The sequence below is a fragment of the Malaya genurostris genome, chromosome 1, assembly GCF_030247185.1.
Source record: "Malaya genurostris strain Urasoe2022 chromosome 1, Malgen_1.1, whole genome shotgun sequence".
NCBI lineage: Eukaryota > Metazoa > Arthropoda > Insecta > Diptera > Culicidae > Malaya > Malaya genurostris.
The window spans coordinates 117,241,362-117,264,947 of record NC_080570.1 but is presented as its reverse complement, the minus strand read 5'-3'; the positions used below and the strand labels follow the sequence as shown (position 1 = coordinate 117,264,947).

At 37.9% G+C, this 23,586-nt stretch overlaps 1 protein-coding gene across 2 annotated transcripts in view; it reads left to right on the top strand.

The window, feature by feature from the left end:
* Positions 1-17,634: 17,634 nt before the first annotated feature.
* The window catches only part of LOC131425573 (obg-like ATPase 1), a 70,870-nt gene continuing 64,918 nt past the window's right edge, over positions 17,635-23,586 (top strand). Inside the window, exons 1-2 of one of the 2 annotated variants that reach the window (XM_058587564.1) lie at positions 17,635-17,795; positions 22,939-23,124. In XM_058587564.1, the coding sequence (XP_058443547.1) occupies positions 22,940-23,124 (185 nt within the window). In that variant the 5' untranslated portion in view covers positions 17,635-17,795; position 22,939. Of the gene's footprint in view, positions 17,796-22,934; positions 23,125-23,586 lie in introns of both variants that reach the window. The other variant, XM_058587563.1, reaches the window with a different exon arrangement.

Sequence of the window (23,586 nt, the reverse complement as noted above, 5' to 3'; positions counted from 1 at the left end):
AGTAACATTTCATAATGTACGCGACGAATAAAATCATTTGAAAATGATCAACATAACATTTTCGCCCATGCTAAAAATGAAACTGAAAATTTTCATCGTTTAAAACAGAATCTTGGGTGCTGCAATAATAATAATAATAATAATAATAATAATTAATGGATAATAATTTTGCTCACACTAAAATTGACTATTCGTTCGAACAAATGACGTTGTAACAAGTAATAAAGACCGTCCCAGAAAGTATGGACGCAACCAAAAACCGCTGCCATTTCGCAATGGTTCAGAATCTGTCAATTTATGGTTGCGTCCTTTTGTTTACACTCTTTTCTAACCACTTGTGCAGTTGTTTATTCGTTTTCATTAGTTTGTTTCGAAATGCGTGGACTTTCAGCAGAACAACGTCGAAATATTGTGTACAAATGGTGCACAGAACTGTCTCTGAGAAAGATAGCAAAAATGGAAGGAGTAAGTGAAAAAGCCGTGCGAAATGCAATTAGGAAGTTCGGTTAGGATAACACCTTTGAGGATAACCCGAAAACGGGTTGAAAAAAAAGGTCCTGCTAACCCTCAGTTGGATAAATGTATACTGAAGGCGTTCGAGCAAATGAAGGAGGTTTCAGTTCGGGATGTGTTTGAATCTTCGAACCTATAAGAAGCAGAAACAACCAAAACGTAGTCCGAAACAAGAAGCATCGATCAGGCCGAGGGTTCGAAAGCTGTACAATACGATTCTTGCTGGAAATTTGAACTGCATAATCATGGACGACGAAACCTACGTGAAACTCGATTACAAATTCTTGCCGGAACCACAATATTATACGGTGCGAGAAGGGCAAGTGTTAAACCAGTCCGAGACATCGATTGAAGTCGAAAAATTTGGTAAGAAAGCTATGGTCTGGCAAGCAATTTGTAGCTGCGGTAAGATTTCGAGTGCCAAGAAGTGTAGCTCCTTCATTGCCTTCGCTCTTGGTAGTAAGCAAGTTCGAACGAATAGAATTATAAATGGAAACAATTAATTTATGTGTATTCTGTGATTGATATTTCAGCTATCTGGTTTGTCTTTCATCTATTATCTTGAACCAATTCGAATGTTTACATGAACCTCATTTGAAGGCCGCTCTCACACTATTGAAAGAGATATTTTGTTACTTCAAGAGATCAACTGACGGTAATTAAACTGAGCCTCGATTGAAGAGAAACGAGTGATGAACTGAATGCTGCTCGTTCGGGCCGTCAGCAAACATTGTGTGTGTCAGAGAGTGAAGTGTACTGCATTAGAGAGATCGTCAATGTGTTCCACATTCAGTTTCAATTGAAACGAATGAAGTTTTACTGCACTGATTATCAGTATATCGAATAAAATTTGAATATCTAACACTTGTGAATTATTTACAGCGAAATCAAAGTGCGTCAATACTTTCTGGTACAGTCTTTACATGATTTAACAAGTGTAAATTGGGTTTCCTTTGTATTTTGTCAGATAAACTTGCAATCATTTTGAATACTGCTTTCGCTAGCTATTACTTTTGCCGTTATTCTGACAACATTACAGCTCTGACAGCTCATTTCAACAATAAATGCAAAACCGCTTCAAAACACTTTTTTTCACCACGAACCTCAACCCTAACCTCAACCGGTTTCCATTCCATTGCGAATATTGGACACTTTTCTCTTCGGCGTAAGACTACGTCTATGTTTTCAAAATAAATTATATAAAATGAACCCGTTCAAACAGTGGTCAGTTTTTGATCAGGTACAGCTCGGCCATTAGTGGACAGATTTGCGATATCATTACACCTGGTTGGCAATATCTCTACGCAACAATTCAAGTACATTTTAGAAAATTCTGCGGACATCAACACAGCAACACGAAAAGACCGAAATCAGCATTTTCGAGAGAAAAATTAGTTGATTTTCTGATTTCATTAGGTATTTTTTTGAGACAACTAAACAAATTACACTTTTGCTAATTCTCTTTTCCTTAAGGGGTTACACCACTGTAGAAAAAAAAAAAAGAAGTTGTGGAGAATTATTATGGGATCCAAAAAATGGTCAAGTAAATCTTGACCAATCGATTCAAAAATTTTACAGAATATTCTCGATAGTTTTCTCCACAGAGATACGTAGGGGTTTTTGGAAATTGTGAATGTTTTTTTTATTAACTATTTTGTGATGAAAAACTGCGGTTTTATTTTCAAAGGGCTGCCATTTCACAGAAAACAAATTAATTAAAAACCCTCTACGTACCTCTGTGGAGATAATTATCGATAATAATCACTAAAATTGGTCAATATTTACTTGATTTATGTTTCCGGCCGTCAAAATGGAGCACTTTCGCGCAAATGCCGCCAAGCCGACATTGTGCTTTTCTAATTTTAAAACTGATAATTTTTTTGCACTTAAATATACATGTTAAAAAGTGCTTTATACAAAATTCGGGTTACTCCATTTTTTGGATCCCAAAATAATTCCCCAAAAAAGTACTACTCTTTTTTTCTACAGTGGTGTAACCCCTTAATATTGATAAAATATTAATTGAAATAGCTATTTTTTTTAGTTGGATTTACCAATTAAACGTACTGTCATTTCTTAGCCAAAGCACACTCCATTTCCATTCAACTTTTTTTTAGATGAATTAGAAAAATAAAAAGTTGTTTCCAATCAACATGAATGGTTGAACAGGTTTCTGCAATCTGCAGCTACATGGCGCAGTGTCACCGAAAAAACGTTAACACTGTAATGACTACTAGCCACTAGATGGCACGCCACTACCGAAAAGAGTTTTACCGTCGCGGTTGTCTTTTCCATATTGGCAGGTATAAATACGATAGCGACTTTCCGTGTTGTATTTTCGTAAAAAGACATAAATTTGTTTTTTTGTACAATTTTTCTTCTTAATCACTGTTTTCTTTATTCGACTTAGCGAAATCGAATAACTAAGGGAACGTGCCACTTGAGCCCATTAGTTCTGGTGTTTTGAACATATATAAACCTAATTTTCTTTTTGTTTCAATATAGCCTTTAGTTGAAAAAAAACTAAACCCAGTTGCAATATAGGTTGGAAGATCGTTTGACATGTACAATTAAAATGCAAAATTTGAAACTCACTTCAGTTCTGAATAAATACACTTACCACTAAGAGTTTACGGCATTTTTACATATCGGTTTAGAAATTCAAATATGGATATATCGTAACACATACGAAAAACTATCCTTATTAACTTTTAAATGGATTGTTTTGATTTGACACTTCTCATGAATTTTTGTTAATAAAACCAATTTTATTTTTGATTTCTGTGTGCTGTCTTTCAACAGTGATGGTGAAAAAAGATAGAGTCAAATCTTTTGATTTTAATCACAAAATTAGCTGCCAATGAGAAACTCGTGTTGGATTGAAATTTTTTTTTCAGCAAAGTAAATTCTGAATTTCAACTAATTTAGTACTTATTTTGGAAATTTTGTTGTTAAAATCAACTAATTCAAAAAACAGTAATACGAATTTGGAGCAGAGCTAATTTCGGTCGTTCCGTGCATGAGGCTGGCAACAATGCAACAACCGTTTCTGGCAGAGCATTTCGCCTAGCGGTTATTAACGGTTCTGTTTCTGTCGGATTCTTGCCATACAAGATTGGCAGAATTGATATGAATCGGTTTTACATTTTTAGCGTCTTGGTTTTATTTGTTCGGAGCTTGAAATTTTCTCCGAGTGGTGTGAAATTAATAAAATGACGCTAAATATCAGCAAATGCTCCATTATCACCTTCACACGAAAAAAAACACCTATTCGTTTCAATTATTGTCTTCGAGGATCAGTGATTGATAGAGTCAATTGTGTCAAAGATCTTGGCGTTCTTCTCGACGAACAATTGAATTACAAGCAGCATATTTCGTACATCGTGGCAAAGGCTTCTCGTTGTCTAGGATTTGTCATGAGAACCGCCAAGCATTTCACAGATATATATTGTTTGAAATCACTCTACTGCTCGCTTGTACGGTCAACACTCGAATATTGTTCGTCAGTCTCACTTTCATAATGGAGCTTTAAGACTTGAATCAATACAGCGCAGATTCGTTCGTTTCGCTCTCCATCGTTTGCTCTGGAAAAACCCTCACCAGCTACCTAGTTATGAAAGCCGTGGGATGCTCATCGGACTCGATACTCTACAAGTACGCCGAGATCTGTTCCGTGCAATGCTGATTGCCGATATTTTGACGCACAATATTGATTGCCCTGCACTATTTAGTCAAATCAACATCAACGTTCGTTCTAGAGCTCTTCGCAACAACAACCTCCTCAGAATGCCTCTACGTCGTACTAACTACGGAATCAACGGTGCCGTTATTGGATTGCAGCGAACCTTCAATGGCGTATCTATGGGATTCGATTCCCATTTTCCTCGTAGCAGAATAAAAGCGAATTTTTTGAATATTCTTAGAAATAATCATTAGGACTTTAGTTTGTCTGTTGATTAAAAAAGAGTTTTTTTAAGAGGTACATATGAAAGGCAATAAGTTATGCCTTTCATATATACTAAATATGGAATTCTAACACCAATCATATTCATATTCCAATCTCATTTACCTCGTCTCAAGATTCGTTTTTTGTATATACATGCGGGATTGACGAATATCAAATGAAGTCGAATAAAAAAGAAATAAAAAAGAAGGAAGAGAGAAATAATCAAGACAGGTACGGCGAGACAATGACGCAATTTCGCCTGGACAGTTTTGACAGCAACCGGAATGCAGCCAGCCGTTTGACGGTTACCAGATTTTCTCACAAGCGGGCGGGCAGCACACCGGCCAGTTGTGGAAATGACTTATGCTTATTAAGATTCTCATTTTGGGTCAGGTTAATTTCGCCGAATCCACTTCCACTTGATGTCCCAAAACACTATCTACCGTATTTTAGGTAAACCTACAAGTTATTATGAGAGAATCGACCCAAAAATCAAGGTTCTGAAGAAGACATGGTTGCCAACCATTTCTCATACTGCTGGCAGCCAAAGTTACCAAAATTGCATGTCAAATTGCATGACTTAAAATTATCCATATGGAAGACTGGGCAGAACTTAATCGTGAATATCCCGACTTGTATTAACGGCAGCAACATAATTCTTTCACTATTTCATTAAAAATATGATCAGGGATTTAGGATAGTATTTTGAACAGTGTGAGATAACCACAAACAACTCAAAAATTGAGTTTTCTGAAAATTTTAAAACAACGCGGAAAACACTTTACTTTCGCTTGGGTTTTTCGCGCAAGGACGACGATTTTGAGGTAGTCAGGCACATATCTTCAACTGAACATTATAAAAGGGGAACCGTGGTCGAAAATCGATCATTTCTTCTTGTGCGTTGGATAGAAGCAGACGTCGTGGCGAAAAGACGCATTCAAACAGCGGCATCGGAGAGCGCACCTTCTGCGTGGCTGAAAACCTCAAACGCTCAGGTCGTAGTTCTCATGTGCCTTCCGGTCGTCAAGGCGAGAAGACGCATTAAACCAGTTTCGCATCATTTGGCACTGCGAGCGGATGTGTCGGTTTGTACGCAAAGCAATTGAAGCAAGTATGATTGCATCAGCTGGTGGTGGTTTGCATTGGAGAGAAAGAAATCAAGAAACGAAAAGTGGACAACATTATATAAAATCAGCCATTCTAATGGCTCTAAATGTTATCTAAAGAACTATTATTTGCAAATCGTTGGAGAAAAATGTACCGAACTGTGCTAAATATCGTAGAGAAATCCACAATTTGGTCCTTCCAAAAGGTAGAAATGAATCCTGTACAGCATCTTGATAGATTCTTTCAATGAAATATGCAAATCCGAAATGAGATAATCGACGTCAAAAGTTTCACAATTCACACAATCGATCAGCTATCAATTCGAATTCGAAAGTATAAAGAAATCGTGTCAGTTTGATTCGTATTGACGACATCCAGTTTACATCTCCGTACATTTTCATTTATATCGTTGGTAGTGAAAACAGTCGGTGTAAATGCGCGGGTAATTAGAAAACAGGAGAATATTTTAAAGCAGCCCGTACACGAGACAATATTTTTGTCTTTACAAGAAATATTGACAATACTTTTGATTGTGTAGTGTGTAACTTCATAAGATTGATGAAAACATTGTCAAAAAAATCAAAACTGCTTTACTTTCTCTTCAGAGAGGAAACTGTTTAATATGCGCATTGAACTCTTCTCTTATTGTTTCAATGTTCAGTTATTGTAATATCAAAAGCCCCAAACGCATTATTTTTGGAAAAATGCAGACACAAATGACCAAGTCAATTGGACTGACAGTATTGACAATACTTTAGATTAACAATAATATTGTCTCGTGTAAGGGTCGCTTAACTCATTTTGACATTGACGGTCGTCATTGAATCGGTCCAAAACGCCATGTGAATTAACTCGCCCGTCACGCCCGTGTGAGGGGAGTTAGGTCTAGAAGAATCTACGAATTATTAATTCATGATTAAATACGGAAATGGTTGATGCTGCACCAGCTCAAGCGTTACAAATAGGTCCGGGAAGGATAAATACGGGTTCAATATTCTACGATAGATCGAAATCTCACCTTTCTACTGCAGCTCATGTTAACCAACCGTACGGTTCCGGCCTATTGTGTTTCCTTGCACACTTCATTCCACCCACCCAAAACGCCCTCTTACCAGCCGACAATGAAAGCAGATGAGGCAGGAACATTTTCATTCTGGAAAACGAAACACCCGAGGCCATGTATTGTACGGGAACGAGTAAAAACTACTCACCGTCAGCATCATTCAACATTTTGGGTCCATACTGCAACATAACCAGGTTCAGAAGGAAGTAGCGGAAAAAATGCATTATCCTTGCCACTTTTGAATGATTCCCGGGCCAAAACAGCCACCGTTTCAATACCGAGAATAATAATACAATTTGGGAAAAGTTTACTCGGAAACGAAATATAGAATGGAAATCCATAAATTAGTTAATCTTTTTGACAACAGTAATGATCGTAAATAATTACTCCCAACGCGCGCGCCCGCTGCAAAGACTCGTGTCTGCCAATGAATTCCTAGCAGTTTCTGTTTTTTTTTCTTTCTCTCTATTTTCAGTTGTGGTGGGCAGGCTCGGCTGCCCCTCCCAAAAGTGCGAGGTTTTTTTTGCTTTCGTATTCAGTGCTCTGGTCTATTCTTGGATTGGCACCCTCTCTCTAATATTGGACATGCATCAAGAGGAGCGCGTTGGTAAAACTTTGTTACAAATATTAATGCATCTGTCACTTAATTATATGGTTTCACGGTTTCAGCTTGTCGAGTTGTTTTTCTAGCCGGGTACTGTGCGATCCTACGTTGAGTCTATATAGGTTTTCACTGGACTAATAGATTGACACGTTGCCTAACAGATGCCAACGAGATTTTGGGACTGTGCCAATCATTCATAAAACAGATCTCTCAATTCAGAGACTCAGCGCCTAATTCTGCATGTTTTTCGACGTCATCGATCTAGTTTTTCGTTTTTGTCGACATCCAACAAGAATCAAATTGAGGAGAATGACATATGACAATGTGAGAGCTGTAGGGTAACAGAGGTATTTTGGCCACTTCATATATTTTGGCCCACCTAACAAACTATATGGATTCAATCGATCAGTTTGAAGCTAATCACATTAAATTACCTATTGCGGAAGGATTTTTCAAAGATATTAAAACATTTGGTGGATATTTTTACAAAGTGGGCCAAAATAAAATCGATCCTAAAGCGGGCCAAAATACCTCTGTTACCCTACTTTTGACATAGTTTTTTTAAACACACAAAACATGGTTGCCGGATAAAAGTTGAGAAAAGGAAAAAAAGTTTTCTATGGAGCTTTCTTGAATATCTACATAACTGATAACCCTGCTTAAGAAATTGACAACGAGCAGAAAAGATACCAATAAAAAAACCTAACCATATGATTGTGTTGTCGTTTATAGACGTCAGAGTTCTGTCAGTAGTTCAGTACAAAGCAGTTGCAGTTCGATTTGGTGGGAGCTGTGCAATATATTTCGGACAATATTTTTAGAGTTTTCTCCAATTCGTGAATTATGAATATGAAATGCACTTAAAAACGATCAGATATATCGTTACCTCTAGATTCTATATGCATTTCATGTGAATGCCACATAGTTTTCCACATAGATTTCAATTGAGACAGAGTTGACCGATTCAAGTGTTTTGCACATACATTTGTGCTGTACTCATTCCCACTAGAAAATGAAGTGTTTAACACATGTAGTTCGATTCAATAGCAAAACACATCACATCCAAAGGAAAAACACTTCGAAGCTAAGGGAAAAATATTCCAATCTCGTATCTTAGTGAATTTGCACATGAAATCTTGAAACAAATCGCTTTGGTTATGCATTGAAATGAAAAAGCATATTAAATTGAAGTGGTGTTTACATATGAATCGATCGTGCAATTTTTTATCAGTGTATGTACGATCATGCACAGATAAAAATATTTTGTGAATTTACATCTAGTTTCATGCACATATTTGGAGCAGGTAATTAAACATAAAATTACTTTACAATTCTGTACGTTTCCATACAATTTAATCGCAAAATAAGTGTTCATTGAAAGATACAGTTTTATTCATTGAAAATTCAATGCTATTCAATTTAGTTTTGCATCGATTAAGGTTTTCAATCAAAATTTCGATTCAACACGTTCCTATTCCATTTCACTATTGATTTACATCTCGTGTAGATTTCATTATTTCTTTCTGTGTGTTCTAGTTGAATATGAATCTCAGTCGTCTCTTTCCGACAAAAGATGTGTCATTGAATGTGAGGTAACATAGTAGACAGAATTTTATCGGGTTGTTTAGTCAAATGCCTACTTCTACCACGCGGAACTTGTTCTGTATTTTCAAGTTCTTAACAGATTCACGTGTATAGTGGTTTTCAGCGGGGCATAAAATGCGACGGAATCACCGCAGAATAGCGAAATAATGAGCGTCAGAATCACAGGTGCCAAGTTGCAGATTTGCATGTAAATTTTCCGACTTCTATTGTAAGCAGATTCTGCAATTTTGCAGACTTTTTACAGGTTTTTTAAATTTTCATATACAATCGTCAATTTCAAAACTGCGATGGGTTACTTATTTGTTTTTACTCGTCATACTTATAAAATTTAACACTTCTTTGGTGGATTTCTAGTATGCAGAGTATTCGCTGTCCGTGGTACTGAAGTGTACAGAATTTTGACAATGTTTTAAGTAAAGAATATTGACAATGTTTTAAGTGAAGCACAAGGGTTTGAAGACAAAAACGTCGATTAATACTAAGCATCATTGTTGAATTATTCTGGTTATAAAAACAATGTCATTTAACCGCCAATTAAAATAAAATATTTTTCTGGTTTGTGGTCTCGAAGGGGTTTAATCGATGCGAATGACAGTTTCGCTATCTTTGCGTCACTTTGTCCCTATCTTGTCGCATCGCAATCTTTGATGACCGCCAGTGAAACAACAAAAATTTTAGAAAATTAATTAAAACGAAATTTCCAAATTGACTTTAGTGTCAAAGATGGAAACCGGTTTCAGATAGAATTTTTTATTCATTGCAATAAAATTCCTTAAAATTCGTTTATACATCAATGTCAAGGATCAAGAGTGTGTTGGTAATTTATGTATTACGTACCTATATTTTATTTGGTACATATGTCATATATATATATATATATATATATATATATATATATATATATATATATATATATATATATATATATATATATATATATATATATATATATATATATATATATATATATATATATATATATATATATATATATATATATATATATAATGCAGAGATCATTCTTTGTAATCGCATCACGTAAGAACGGATGGACGGATTGAGATGCTTTTTTTTTGTTTGATCAGTTTTTATCCCCACCGGGTTCGTACATCAAAAAAATTAGGAAAACTTACCGGAAAAATGGGAAAAACCAATAAAGTTATTTTGTATGGACAATGGAATTTTCCACTGAAAAAGTCGCCAATGATTGCTAGATCATCGATAGGTGTTTGGCGCATAACGAGTTCCATAAGTGTTGGGCCGTCGAAGAAAAGAATACTAGATCGTTGAAAAAATTGTTTGGCGCGCAACGATTCACGATTTATGTGGTTCTTCTTTTCGAGCCACGTGCTTAATTGGGTATCGAAATTATTGCTTGCCAAATGACTCAATGACGGAATGCTCAGTCAGAAGAAAAAATCTGATATTATTACCAGTTTATGAATTGTGTTCAATAGAGTCAGATGAATAGTATTGGTCATCGCGAGCGCGAGTTCAACTAATCAGAATATTTTTGTGTGAATCAATTAAAAGAGTGTGCCGTAGAAGCGCTAAGGTCAACCTAAGTGATTTTCACTGCATTATGCTTTCTAATGATTTAGATTACACTAAGCGCACATAATAAGTTGCATTTAGATCAATGTTCAAGATGATTACCATAATGGAACGAGACCGTCATTTCATATTTCATATTCTGTGAATAATATTCAAATTGGTAAGATGAATATCAAATTAAAATTTAAGCGTCGTCTCTCCAAACAAACAGAAGTTCCACAGTACCTCAAAAATATCCACTTTATTAGAGCTCTAAAATACGCGTGACACTTTTTGACAACTTTAACGTACAGAACATGTTCTGAAAACACTTTCTCACTACTTAAAAGCTGTAAAAGCTTCAAAGTTTGTATTATTCCGTCGGGCGAACATTCAAGTATGAGTAATTCCTTAAAAACGGATTGTTCAGAACGCTTTTCAGAATGCTCTTCAGAAAACTTTTTTTTACGAACTTTTTGATACTTGGGCTAAATACGAACTGTAAACATATTCTACTCTACCGAATGAACAACTATCAATACAAAAGTCTGGTTAGTGAGCTTCTTTATCGATTACCGAACACAAGAATCCCATCTGGAAGAGAAAACGTGGCACCTTATATCCTTAATGTCGAAGCCGTTAGAGAGGGATCTCTATTTTGACTCAAAGGATGAGATGATAATCTATACATTTGCTCATTTTTTGCTTAACAGAAGTATTTCACATTTTCACACTAATTTTTGGTGATATTTCTTTTTCGGACTAAAGCGAATGTGTGTTGAGTTCCATTGATTGTAGGTTAATCAGAAAAATAATGGAGAGAAACGTTAACCATTTTGACTCTGATGTCCGAAAACATAAATTCGAACAAATAATTGTTGGGCGAATCGAAGTTCGACGGGTCAGCTAGTAGATCTATATATTCATATATGTAGTGCAACCAGTTTATCAAAGTGGCTTGCGCGATTGAGTTTCAAACAATCTTTTTCAACAATAATTTATTCTCAAATGAATGTTAAGCCTGACTTTTTGGATGAGCTATCAGTTTTGATCAATTTTTCACCAACCTTTGATGGAAAATTGCTTTCATTTTATGAATGTAGATTTTGATTCCCTAATAAAACAATTAGCAACACTTCTTCAATGCATTTGTATTAGATTGCGCTGCACAAAATAAACAACACTGAATATTTCCTGTTACAAAAGCAGTTTCCCGGAAAAATAAATAGTTTTAAAACAACATTTTATAACCATTGCCTTTCGCATGTTAAATTAAAGGTTTCTATTTTGCGAGTTTACTTACAGAAGGTACGGCGTAAATCTTTATATCGTAATAATTTCTCCAAGAGAAAATCCATATAGGAATGTGTGTGTGTGTTTTTTTTTTACAAGGTGAAATACCTTATGTACTTTCCCAGCTCACGTGCTTAGTAGTTGTCAAGCTACCGCTATTGTGAACCAGCGAGTGGGACTGGCTGAACCTTACCCACTAAAACACCTTGGACATCTTGCCTTGATCCCCCCGGAACTAAGCTAAGCTCAATACTTCGGGGGAGGCTGTGCTCATGCACTTCTTCGTTTGGGAGAAAATAAGCTCCTGCGTTTCTCTCTTTATTCATCTCGGCTGTGCTCATGCACTTCTTCGTTTGGGAGAAAATAAGCTCCTGCGTTTCTCTCTTTATTCATCTCGGCTGTGCTCATGCACTTCGTTTGAGAGAAAATTAGCTCCTGCGTTTCTCTCTTTATCCATCTCGATCCACCTTTGGCGCCTCGACGACCCAATGCCGCTACGTCGCGCCACACTACTCGCCTGAACCCCGACGATAAATCTAGCCTACACTGACGGAGAGTTTCCCCTTTTACGCCACGCGGGACACCCAAAGGAGTGCCGACGTCGGCTCCGCGATTCCGGTTTGGAGCATGGCTTCCGGTTCGCTGATGCCCCGACGACTCGAATCGGTGTTGTGGCGGCTACTCGACTAGTCCCCGGTGATGGATCTAGCCTACACCGACAGAGAGTTCCCCGACGATGGAAGTTCTCCCGAAACCGACGTTTTCGATACCCGTCCACGGCCCGACCGTAAGGATGCCTGGGTCGATGACTATCTTAACGGTGCTACGCCACGATCTACTCGTCTAATCCCCGATGAAAGATCTAGACTACACCGACGGAGAGTTCCCCGGCGAAAAAGGCTCTCCCGACACCGAGTCCCCTGTTACACCACACGGGACACACGAGAGAGTGCCGAGGTCGGTCCGGCGATTCCAGTTGGAGCATAGCTTCTGGTTTGCTGGCGCCCCGACGACACAAGTCGGTGTTGTGGTGGCTACTCGACTAGTCCCCGCCGAAGGATCTAGCCTACCATGACAGAGAGTTCCCCGACGCTGGGAGTTCTCTCGAAACCGACGTTTTCGATACTCATATCCTTACGATGCTATGACGTGGTCTGCTCATCTTGTCCCCGACGACGGATCAAGACTACACCGACGAAGGAAGTTCTCTCGATCCGACGCTTACTCGCTGATCCCTTCTCCATATTCGCTGCAACTCCGAGAGTATCTGTGTTACCACTTTGTTTACTGCATTCCACGTGCCTTCTTCACGACACATTTCCTCAGATATATTATCCACCCTTAGAGCAGGCATTTCCCTACGTACATACGTTCAGGCGTTTCTTCAACATACTCACACTCCGGACAAAATGGAGACGCGGCGTGACCACACCGATGCAGATACTTCCAAAAACAACCATGGCCAGATAGAAACTGCGTTAGGTAGAAGTTTACCTCTCCGTGTTGTCTATTCATCCACGGCGACAGATGTCCCATGTCCCCCTACATCTATCTCGATACGCTGGATCGACTTGCAGTTGCTCACCAACAACACTTCCGTTTTGTGGTGAGCTATTTGTAGCTTGACTCCGTTCATCCAGCCCTCAATCGTGCTTATCGTCTCTGTCACCGAGGCCTCTACTTCTTCGAGAGACTCGCCCATCACCGTTAACGATATGTCGTCTGCGAAGCCCACGATTTTCACTTTCCTGGGAAGTTGCTGTGTCAAGACCCCATTGTACATAGTGTTCCAGAGAGTCGAACCGAGAATGGATCCCTGAGGGACGCCCGCCGTCACTCGCACTGACCTCTGTCCTTCGTTCGTATCGTACACCAGGATTCTATTGTGGAAATAGCTCTTTAGGATTCGGCAAACATAATCTGGGACCCGCATTCGGTGTAGTGCTGTGGCGATGGCCTCCCAACTGGCACTGTTGAAAGCATTCTTCACGTCCACTGTAACCACGGCGCAGTATCGGTCACCGTTTGGACGCCTTCTCAGCGCTCTCAAGCACTGTCCGGATTGCATCAATCGTCGACACTCCTTGACGAAAACCGAACTGCATGTTCGACAATCCTCGTTCGCCTTCTGTGCATTTCATCAACCTGTTGAGAATAATTCTTTCCAGGAGTTTCCCAAGTGTGTCCAGCAGGCAAATAGGCCTATACGAGGCAGGATTACCCGGTGGTTTACCTGGCTTCGGCAGCAACACCAGCTTCTGGATCTTCCACATGTCTGGGAAGTTGCCTTCGTTCAAGCACTTCTGTAACACAGTTCGGAACATGTCTGGATACGCCAGAACCGCGGTTTTCAACGTGGTGTCGCAAGCCATCACCATTCTTCTTTTCAGTTCGGTCGCATCGATTTTATCGACGCCGCCGTCCGGTCGAAGTGCCTCAATAAAGAGGTCCTTGTTAAAAGTTTTCGTCTTCCACTTTCGCCCATCGGTAATGCTTCTCCGTGTCGCCACTGGGATTCGTTGGCCGATGCGATAGTGTATCGCTTGGTGATCGCTATGAGTGTATTCCTCGCTCACTTTCCAATTCATGTTTGCTGCCAGATTAGCACTGCAGAACGCGCGCGCGCGTGTGTGTGTGTGTGTGTGTTGCTAATCAAATGTGTTAGAGGAAGTAAACTGAAACAGAAGTAATTTTTCTTGAGCAGTTTTAAGGAAAACAGAAGAGTTTTAGCCTAAGATTTTCGCTTTTCTTGAATTGCAATTTTAAACAGAATGAACTGATTGGTTTATTTTTCAACCATATGGAAGATTTATTGATTCAAATCAGGAAAAGAGGTGCCGGAATTTGTTTTTACGCACACATTGTTGACATTACTCATACGCTTGCAAAGAGTCTTGCTTCTTGAGTTCATTTACAATAAATTTGCCGTGTAGCGTTAACTTTGAAATCAGCTTTTTTCAAAGAAGGACAAATCTTACAAAAGTAAACACATCGTGTTTCTCTCTTCTACCAATAAATGCTTGAAAATCTTACAATTTTGCCTAAAAACTCGGATTCTACAAAAATCTCAACCTTAGTAATACAAAGAACTATAAAGGGCGAAACTGTCATTCCATTTGTTTACGTAAGTTTCACCTTCAGTGTTTCTTTCCCACAAACAGAGCGATACTTCAATTGCTAGTGAGGAAGGGCTAAACTATTTATTTTCTTTATTTAAGATGGTTTCCGAACCTTTTACTACTAGAAATTGTAAACGAAACGATAAAATTACCCGCAGATTTGTCTTAGTCGCGGAAATCAGCCAATATCACGAAAAATGCCCAAGGGCGTAACTTCATAATTCACACAGGAAGCACAAAAGTAAAAAAATCGAAAAAAAGGGCGAAACACTTTTTATGTTGATTTATTGAGTGGATATAGAAGAAAAGTGGTAAAATTATCATGCCTTTTGAAGTTAAACCAACAATTTATCGACTAATAAAAAATTTGTTTGAGAATATGCGATAATTTCTAAATAGGATTTGAAACCAAAGTCGAAACATTTATCGACGTTTTTCTTCATTTGCTGTCAATGTTAGATTCGCTTGCTTTGAAAAAACAGCTGAGTAAAATAGGTTTTTCTGGCTGTCAACTGTATTTTACGGTTTGACCGAATGAGATTTGCATGCTCGTAACGCAATTTTCTTTCGACGCTTCCTTCAAAACTTGACGTTTCCTTCGAAAGTTTCCGTAGCCATAACAATTCAAGTAAGAGATATTTTTAAATTTTTAAAATCGTGCATCGACCCGCATTGAAGAGATTCTAAATGATTCAGCTGGCCCGGTCCTGATTGGAATCGGTATGTATGTATGTATGTTTTACTTCGTTTTCAGCGTTGTTATGCACAACGTTTAGCGTTGATTTGCAAAACTTTCTTTACATCAGAAGTTTAGCAAGGTTCATGAAGCTTGCTCAGGAATATTTCCTAAAAATATTTTCTGATAAAGGATTCAAGTCACAAGCAACGAAACATTCAGAAAAGTGATTGCATTATCAGAATCAGCCTAAAATAAATTAATTTTTATCTGATGTTGATTTCGAAATCTCCCATTAAACATGAATAAACTTATATGTGTAAAATTCAAAATACTTTTTTTATGATCCGAAAATTTTATCAAACATTTCCAGCTGTTTTGCTTTTACACGCTCGAGTTTTCTCAACAAATGTAAATTTACTACGGATCAGAATCTTCCATGTAAATTTAAAGCACAGTGGTACACTTTAAGATTCGATTCCGTTGTTCGGTAATTTTTTTGACGAAAACTTTCGGTAATCAACAGAAATTACCGATATTTCGGTACACGAACGTCATTTTACAACAATTATTCAAATTTTTACCGGACGATCAGTTTTACGCAAGTTCTCATTACAGAATTCTATAAATAGATGTTCAATTTATACGATAAATCTAAATAGTCTTCGACTACGGTCAAAACCATACCGTCCGTATAGTAAAATAATCTTCCAATAACCAAACTTCTGTAAATATTGATTGTCGTGAAAACTAACTGTCAAACAGTTATTAAAAATTTCAGTGAGTGTCAGTGTTTTATTAGATCCGAAAGTCTATTCAAATTCAGAATTTTAACCAGAAGTAAACAAACACAAAAAAATTACCGAACCATTCGTTAGATCCATTTGGTTTACAGTTTACGGTAGTTGTTTGACAATTCAGCAATAACCCAACGATCGGTAATCAATTCAAAAAAAGTACCGAATACTGCGATATTTTCTAAGTGTGTATGTATTGCGTAAATTTCTGTTTTATATGAATTTCCAGATCTTTTTGAAGCTGTATAATTCTTACACGCTAAGAAAAGCATCGTGTAACTTTACTTTTCTATAGATGCACATAAAAAGAGCGTCGCAATTCACTTAAATTTACATTTCAAAGCGAGTAAAAATTTATTATATCATTAAGTTCACTGCTTATTTAACTGAAGTTGACATCGAAACAGACACAATATTTATTGTTACATGTTAAAAGATGTAATACTCTATCATCACCCATTAAATTTACGTCAGATGTAAGTTTTATTTTGTCTAAGAGAGTAGCCTTATTACGAATCGTAAACTACAAAAAGCTTTAGTTACAGTAAAACTGATCGGCTGCTAGAATTTGAGTTATTCATAGAGAAGAAAACCGAGTTTCTTAACGCCTCTCATTCTAGCTCTACCTAGAATGGATCCTTCCAGAAACTATCATAGTTGAAATGACTCTATTTTCTTCGAAAACGAAATGGTCAAGAGCTTGTCTGGATTCAAAGAACGACTTTTGAGGGCCACTTTTGCTGAAAAGTGGGAAAAGCCTTGCAGACACTGTGCAGAACTTAATGGGTGGAATCAAGTGTAAAGTTAGAGTGCGAATGATTACATTTTGATGTGAATGAGTTGTCAATAAACTTTCTGTTCGTTACAAGTACTCTTCTGTTAAAAAAACAGAAAATTTGTTCCAAAATCCTCATACACAAAATATGTCATGTATGGAAAAATGAAAAATGTGCAGTAAATTATCCTTCTAATTTAATCCGAAACTTTCAACCTAACAATAAAACAAGGAAAAACATTTTGTTCAGCTTTCTACCCGTGCATTTCTCGTGTTAATCGATTTATTTAACGTACCGTCTTCAATTTTAAACTATTGTCCGAATGAAGCGTCTGTTCTCTGTGACATCTCACTAACCAAACAAAATGCAAGCCATTGAAATTATATGTGAAAAATTCCTATAGGAAACTTATTCCAATTTACATCCGGTCACCCCCCGTACGACACCCTTTTTCTCTCGTCGTTTCTTGGATTCTCATTTTTTCGCAGCCGTGAGTTACCGACCGTTTGTTGTCAAGAATGAACACCCGATCCACGCCGCACAGTAACGGCCAGGCAAGTAACATATGGTGCGAAACAAAGCGGCAAAAGGAAACGTCAAACTGAAGCAGGCAAGTCGGTGCTCAAAAATAGACCGTCCACGTTTGTTTCCTTTTCCTAGCGGCGTGTGAAATTCGTGCGAAAAGTGTTAACCGGTTGCTTGAAAATTGAAAGTTTCGCTAGTTTCGGTGATTTTTTGCGGTGGAAATCAATTCGTTTTGCAGGTGAGTGTGATTAAAGGTCGGACCCGGTTGTCGGGGAACCATTTTTCGGGTGATTTTCTCGACGGAAAGGAAATTGATACACCGAGTGGAGTTTGTTTTGATTTCTTAATTGCATTGAATATATGAAATTAAGTTTATGGTGTCGGTTTAAACGTGTCCTGATAATGTAAACATTCTTTCACTTTAAAAAATCGGAGTCAAATTAGTGCAATACTGATTGTTAATTTGATTTTTAATATGAATAGCAAAATTGAAAACATTCCATATAGCGTCACAGACAAACAGAGATAACACAAAGTGGAATGATTAGAATTACACAATACCACGAGATTGTAGTACCGGATTTTTTTTTTCAATTTATAGTTTGATTTGTAATTTCCTTAATTTTGTGCTCTGATATTTTAACAAATATCTTCGCATTCATATATTCTTTATTATAGAAGTGAATTATATTGATGAGGTATAAGGTAGTAAAGGTTTCTTAAAAATCATGATTTGCGGTCTCCACTGTATCTCAGCGCAGACTAATCAGAAGTGAACAAATGAACGCAGCATAGTTAGAGAAGAAGTTTTTCTAGACCCCAACGTTTCTGCTTGATTTTTTTTTTAATTATTGGTGGTTGTTCAAAGTGAAAACAACGATTTTTCACGAAAAAACCAGCCATTTTGTAGCTGTTAAACCTCCCCAAAGTAACAAACAACGAAAAGGAGAACGTTGGGGTCTTGTTTTTTATATGTAGAAAGTTTGTGCAAAATTTGAAAAAAAAATTCGTTCAATAGTTTTTGAATGACGCTGGACACGGACTTTCCAAACCTGCTTTCGAGAAAAACGCGTTTAATGTTTTTTGTCTATAAAATCAATGGAAACAATTAATTGCTCCAGGGAGCCCGTAGGGTCTAACATTTTCAAGAAATCATTTTTTCTTTTATAATTTGATATAATGAAATTTCCAGAATGTTTTGTCAAGTTTTGAAGTCAATCGAAGTAGAAATCTTGGGCCTGTGCGCCATGCTTTTGCTTCTTCGCAGAATGAGATAGGCATAGATAAAAATCCATAACTTCCAAAGTTTCGTTCCAATAGGCTTGATAATTTTACAGAAACTGCTTGAAATGTTTTACTATGAAGAAAATAAAAAATGATTCTTCAAAAGTGTTGGACCCTACACACCCCCTTAAGCGTTGTCATAACCTTTCGATTCTGGACATGCCCAAGAAGGTCAATTTTATCGTCTGGAAGATAAAGATTGACCAATTTGTCAAGCAGTACTTTCACAGAGAACAGACATCCAAGCTAGTACAAACTTTTTCAAAAAATCTGTATAAAGCATACAAGTAAAAATCCGTTGAAAGTCTCCGTTGCGCACGACTTTGCACGCATGAATTACCATTATATGAAAGCTCGAAATCAAAACTGATATCTCTTCATGGATGTCTGTTCTCTGTGGCACTGTGTTTGGCAGGCGGTCTGTAAGTGCGGCAAAATCAGCCGTACTTAACGACCGGCACAAATGTATAGAGAATACCTTGAGCAACGCTTGTTTCGCTTATTCCGATCCCACGAAGGTGACATTTGGCATCGAGTCATTAAGCAAAACCGGTGACGGAGTTCCACGGAATCTACGATATTGTTTCAGTGCCGAAGGCGACTATGAAGAGCAAGCTTCGGAAAACAGGAAAGGTCTTCAAAAACGAGAAGGATTGGAAGCAAGAGTGGATGGAAGTGTGTTAGAAAGATGACACAAGTGTTACATAGGAGTTGATGGGTAGACTTCGTATTCGGCTTCGGCCGGCTTGTGACAATCGGCTTGTGATACCTAATGTAATGTAATTTCTCTGAGATATTCAAAACATACTGAATCGATGAGCAAGTAATGGCGAATATTTATACCTACAGGTTCAGTCAAGATCACATCGAAACATTTTTTGGTGCCCGACGAGCTAAAGGTGGTTCAAAAAACAACCCAAATGTGGCTCAGTTGAAAACAAGATACAAACGGCTGATAAAAAACAATGACGTGATTTGTTCGAATGAAGGTGCACTGCACTTTGCTGAATAGAACAAGCTCTCTGAACATAGAGGAGTCGTCTACGATAACGAATAGAGCAATCAACTATTGCAGTATCACCCAAGAGATGCAACTACTCGGCTGATTTTCATGACCGACGATTTGATAAATTTGTTCATCACGATAGAATCATTTGAATTACGGAAAGTGATACAAATTGGCTTGAATTGTCATGTGTGTATTCGTACCATAAGTGAAGATAACACAGATTCAATTCTATTAATATGCAAGACAGTTAAAGTTGGATTTAAGGCAAAACAAGAATTAACATCAATAGCATATTTTAAAAAAAATCATATTTCAGATCCTTGTTAGTAACAAACATAGCACGGTACTTCCGAAATAAAAGGTGATTTTTTTGAGGTTAGGATTTTCATGCATTATTATTTGCTCAGTATGCTCTGACATTTCATCATGAATAGACTTACTAACGAGCAACGCTTGCAAATCAGTGAATGGGCCCTAGAAAAGTTGGCAGAAAATCCGCTTTTTTATCGACAAATTTTGTTCAGCGATGAGGCTCATTTCTGGTTGAATGGCTACGTAAATAAGCAAAATTGCCGCATTTGGAGTGAAGAGCAACCAGAAGCCGTTCAAGAACTGCCCATGCATCCCGAAAAATGCACTGTTTGGTGTGGTTTGTACGCTGGTGGAATCATTGGACCGTATTTTTTCAAAGATGCTGTTGGACGCAACGTTACAGTGAATGGCGATCGCTATCGTTCGATGCTAACAAACTTTTTGTTGCCAAAAATGGAAGAACTGAACTTGGTTGACATGTGGTTTCAACAAGATGGCGCTACATGCCACACAGCTCGCGATTCTATGGCCATTTTGAGGGAAAACTTCGGAGAACAATTCATCTCAAGAAATGGACCGGTAAGTTGGCCACCAAGATCATGCGATTTGACGCCTTTAGACTATTTTTTGTGGGGCTACGTCAAGTCTAAAGTCTACAGAAATAAGCCAGTAACTATTCCAGCTTTGGAAGACAACATTTCCGAAGAAATTCGGGCTATTCCGGCCGAAATGCTCGAAAAAGTTGCCCAAAATTGGACTTTCCGAATGGACCACCTAAGACGCAGCCGCGGTCAACATTTAAATGAAATTATCTTCAAAAAGTAAATGTCATGTACCAATCTAACGTTTAAAATAAAGAACCGATGAGATTTTGCAAATTTTATGCGTTTTATTGTTTAAAAAAGTTCTCAAGCTCTTAAAAAATCACCCTGTATAACAGCAAATACCTTGGTTCGAGTACAAATGACGTTCTGAAACCTGTTCGAAAATTCTTTGTGTACTGATCACTTCGAGAGAACAATTTGACCAAGGGTACAATTACCGCATACCTCACTGTACGTTGTTAACACTACTCCAAGCATATCATTCCGTCCAAGGCCACGAATCGTCAGGAATTGACGAAATTTATATTTTATTTATTTATCTAATATACATAATCTACATATTCCTAATGATGATTTCTATATATATTTAAAAAAAAAACTAGTTTTAATTCAGCTGCGCTGGACATGGAAATCGAATCCCGTGGAAACTACATTGGAAGAACGTTGCAATTCAATAATGGCGCCGTTGATTCCATAAATAGTGCGATTCAGAGGCATTCTAAGGAGGTTGTTGCAAAGAGTTCGAGCGCGAATATATTTATGTTTGTTTGACTAAGAAGTGCTGATCAATCAATATTGTTTAACAAAACGTCGACGATCAGCATAACACGGCAGCTTATGAGGGATATTCCATGGTAACTGGCGAAGAGCGAAACGAACAAATCTGCGCTGTATTGATTCGATTCTGAGATTTCCATTATGGTAAAGCGGGATCCATACCACCGAACAATATTCGGGCGTTGAACGTACAAGCGAGCAGTAGAGGGACTTCAAACAGAAGATATCTGTGAAGTGCCTAACAATTTTCATTACAAATCCCAGGCAACAATATACGATGCAACAATATATGCTGCTTGAAGTTCAATTGTTCGTCAAGAAAAACCCCAAGATCCTTGGCACATGTGACTCTATCTATCGTAGATCCTCGGAGAGAATAATCGAAACGTATAGGTGTTCTTTTCCATGTGAACGTGATAATCGAGCATTTGCTGATATTTGATGTAACTCGATTAATCTCGCACCACTCCGAAAAAAGTTGACTCTGGAGGAAAATGGCATCCTCAGTTGTCTTACTAATTTGAAATAACTTGAGGTCGTCGGCAAACGATAATCGAACTCCCAGTAAAAAGTTCGCGTGTTTAAAATACAGGAGGAAAATCAGTGGCCCGAGATGACTGCCTTGTGGAATATCAGAACAAGCAAAAATTCATTAGATATATTATCATCGATATTAACCGCCAACAGTCGATTGTAGAGATACAATTCCGTCCACTGAAGAATACAGGATAGGAAGCCACTGAAGAAAATCCAATTTGGCATGACTTATATTATCAACAGCAGAGGAGAGGTTCGTATATAAAACGTCCGTCGATTATGAACGTCATACAGCCTAATAGATTTGTAGCGGTGGAGTGTTTCGGCATGAGTCCGTGCTGAGTTTCTACGATGTACTGTTTACAGTAATTAAAAGTGGGATCCAGAACAACTTGGGAATTGCACTAAGTAAGGTAATGCCACGATAGTTGTCGATATTCTTTCAGTCTCCGTCACCGTCACGGAACGTCTTCACGACCGGAGCGTGTAATTGCTCTGCATTGCACTACTACTAAACTGTTGTAAGCTCATCTGAGAGCAAAAACGCATCAAAATCGTGTTCTGGGAAAACCCGGAAGAAAAAGAGGGGGAGAACTGTGAACAAACGAAATCCTACCTTGGCAAACTGAAAACTCGTAATCATTGACATATTCAATGTTCTGATGCACCACTTGAAAGCGAACATAAACAAATACACTGTCAACAGAAATATGACAACAAATAAACCTAATGATAGAGTTAAAACAATTTCGATTTTTTTTTAGCCAAGAATTTTCTTTCGTGTTTAGGCAAAAAAAATATTTTCAATTATTTTGTTTTCATCAAAACTTTTGGTTTTTTTTTCTTCATCCAGCTAGCATGCCTCCGAAAAAGATCCACGAACCGGAAGTGAAACCACTGATCGGGCGAATCGGGACCAATCTGCGCATCGGCATTGTCGGTGTGCCGAACGTCGGCAAATCGACGTTTTTCAACGTGCTAACCAAAAGTGCAGCACCGGCGGAAAATTTCCCCTTCTGTACCATCGATCCCAACGAGAACAGGTAAGTGGTAACTGTTTCGTATCTTTCTCCTTCTCTCTCTCTCGCTCTCACTCTCCCGTTATTCAGGGGTCTCGCAGTTTTTAATTAGGCGAATGAATTGGAAACGGCAATTGGACGTTTTCGGCGAGACTCATTTGCATATCAAAGGTGAAAATGCGAACGTTTAATGCTTCGGAAACGGCCATGCGAGGTGAAAGTTGCTTTGATCGAGAGTTGGCGAAAATGAAACGGGGGTACACTTTAATTAAAGGCCTCTTGGAATGGTCGAATGGTGGCAACGGATGACAACGCGAATTGGCACTAATTAGACGAAAAACGGATCCGCAAATTGGTTCTGGCTCTTGGCAGCAAATAGACAAGTACGGTTCCCCATCATCACAGTGACATTTTTTTCCGGAAGAGGGGGGTTATTTCGAAGTTGGAACCGTATCGAATAAGTTGAAATTAAAAATTTTACATTCT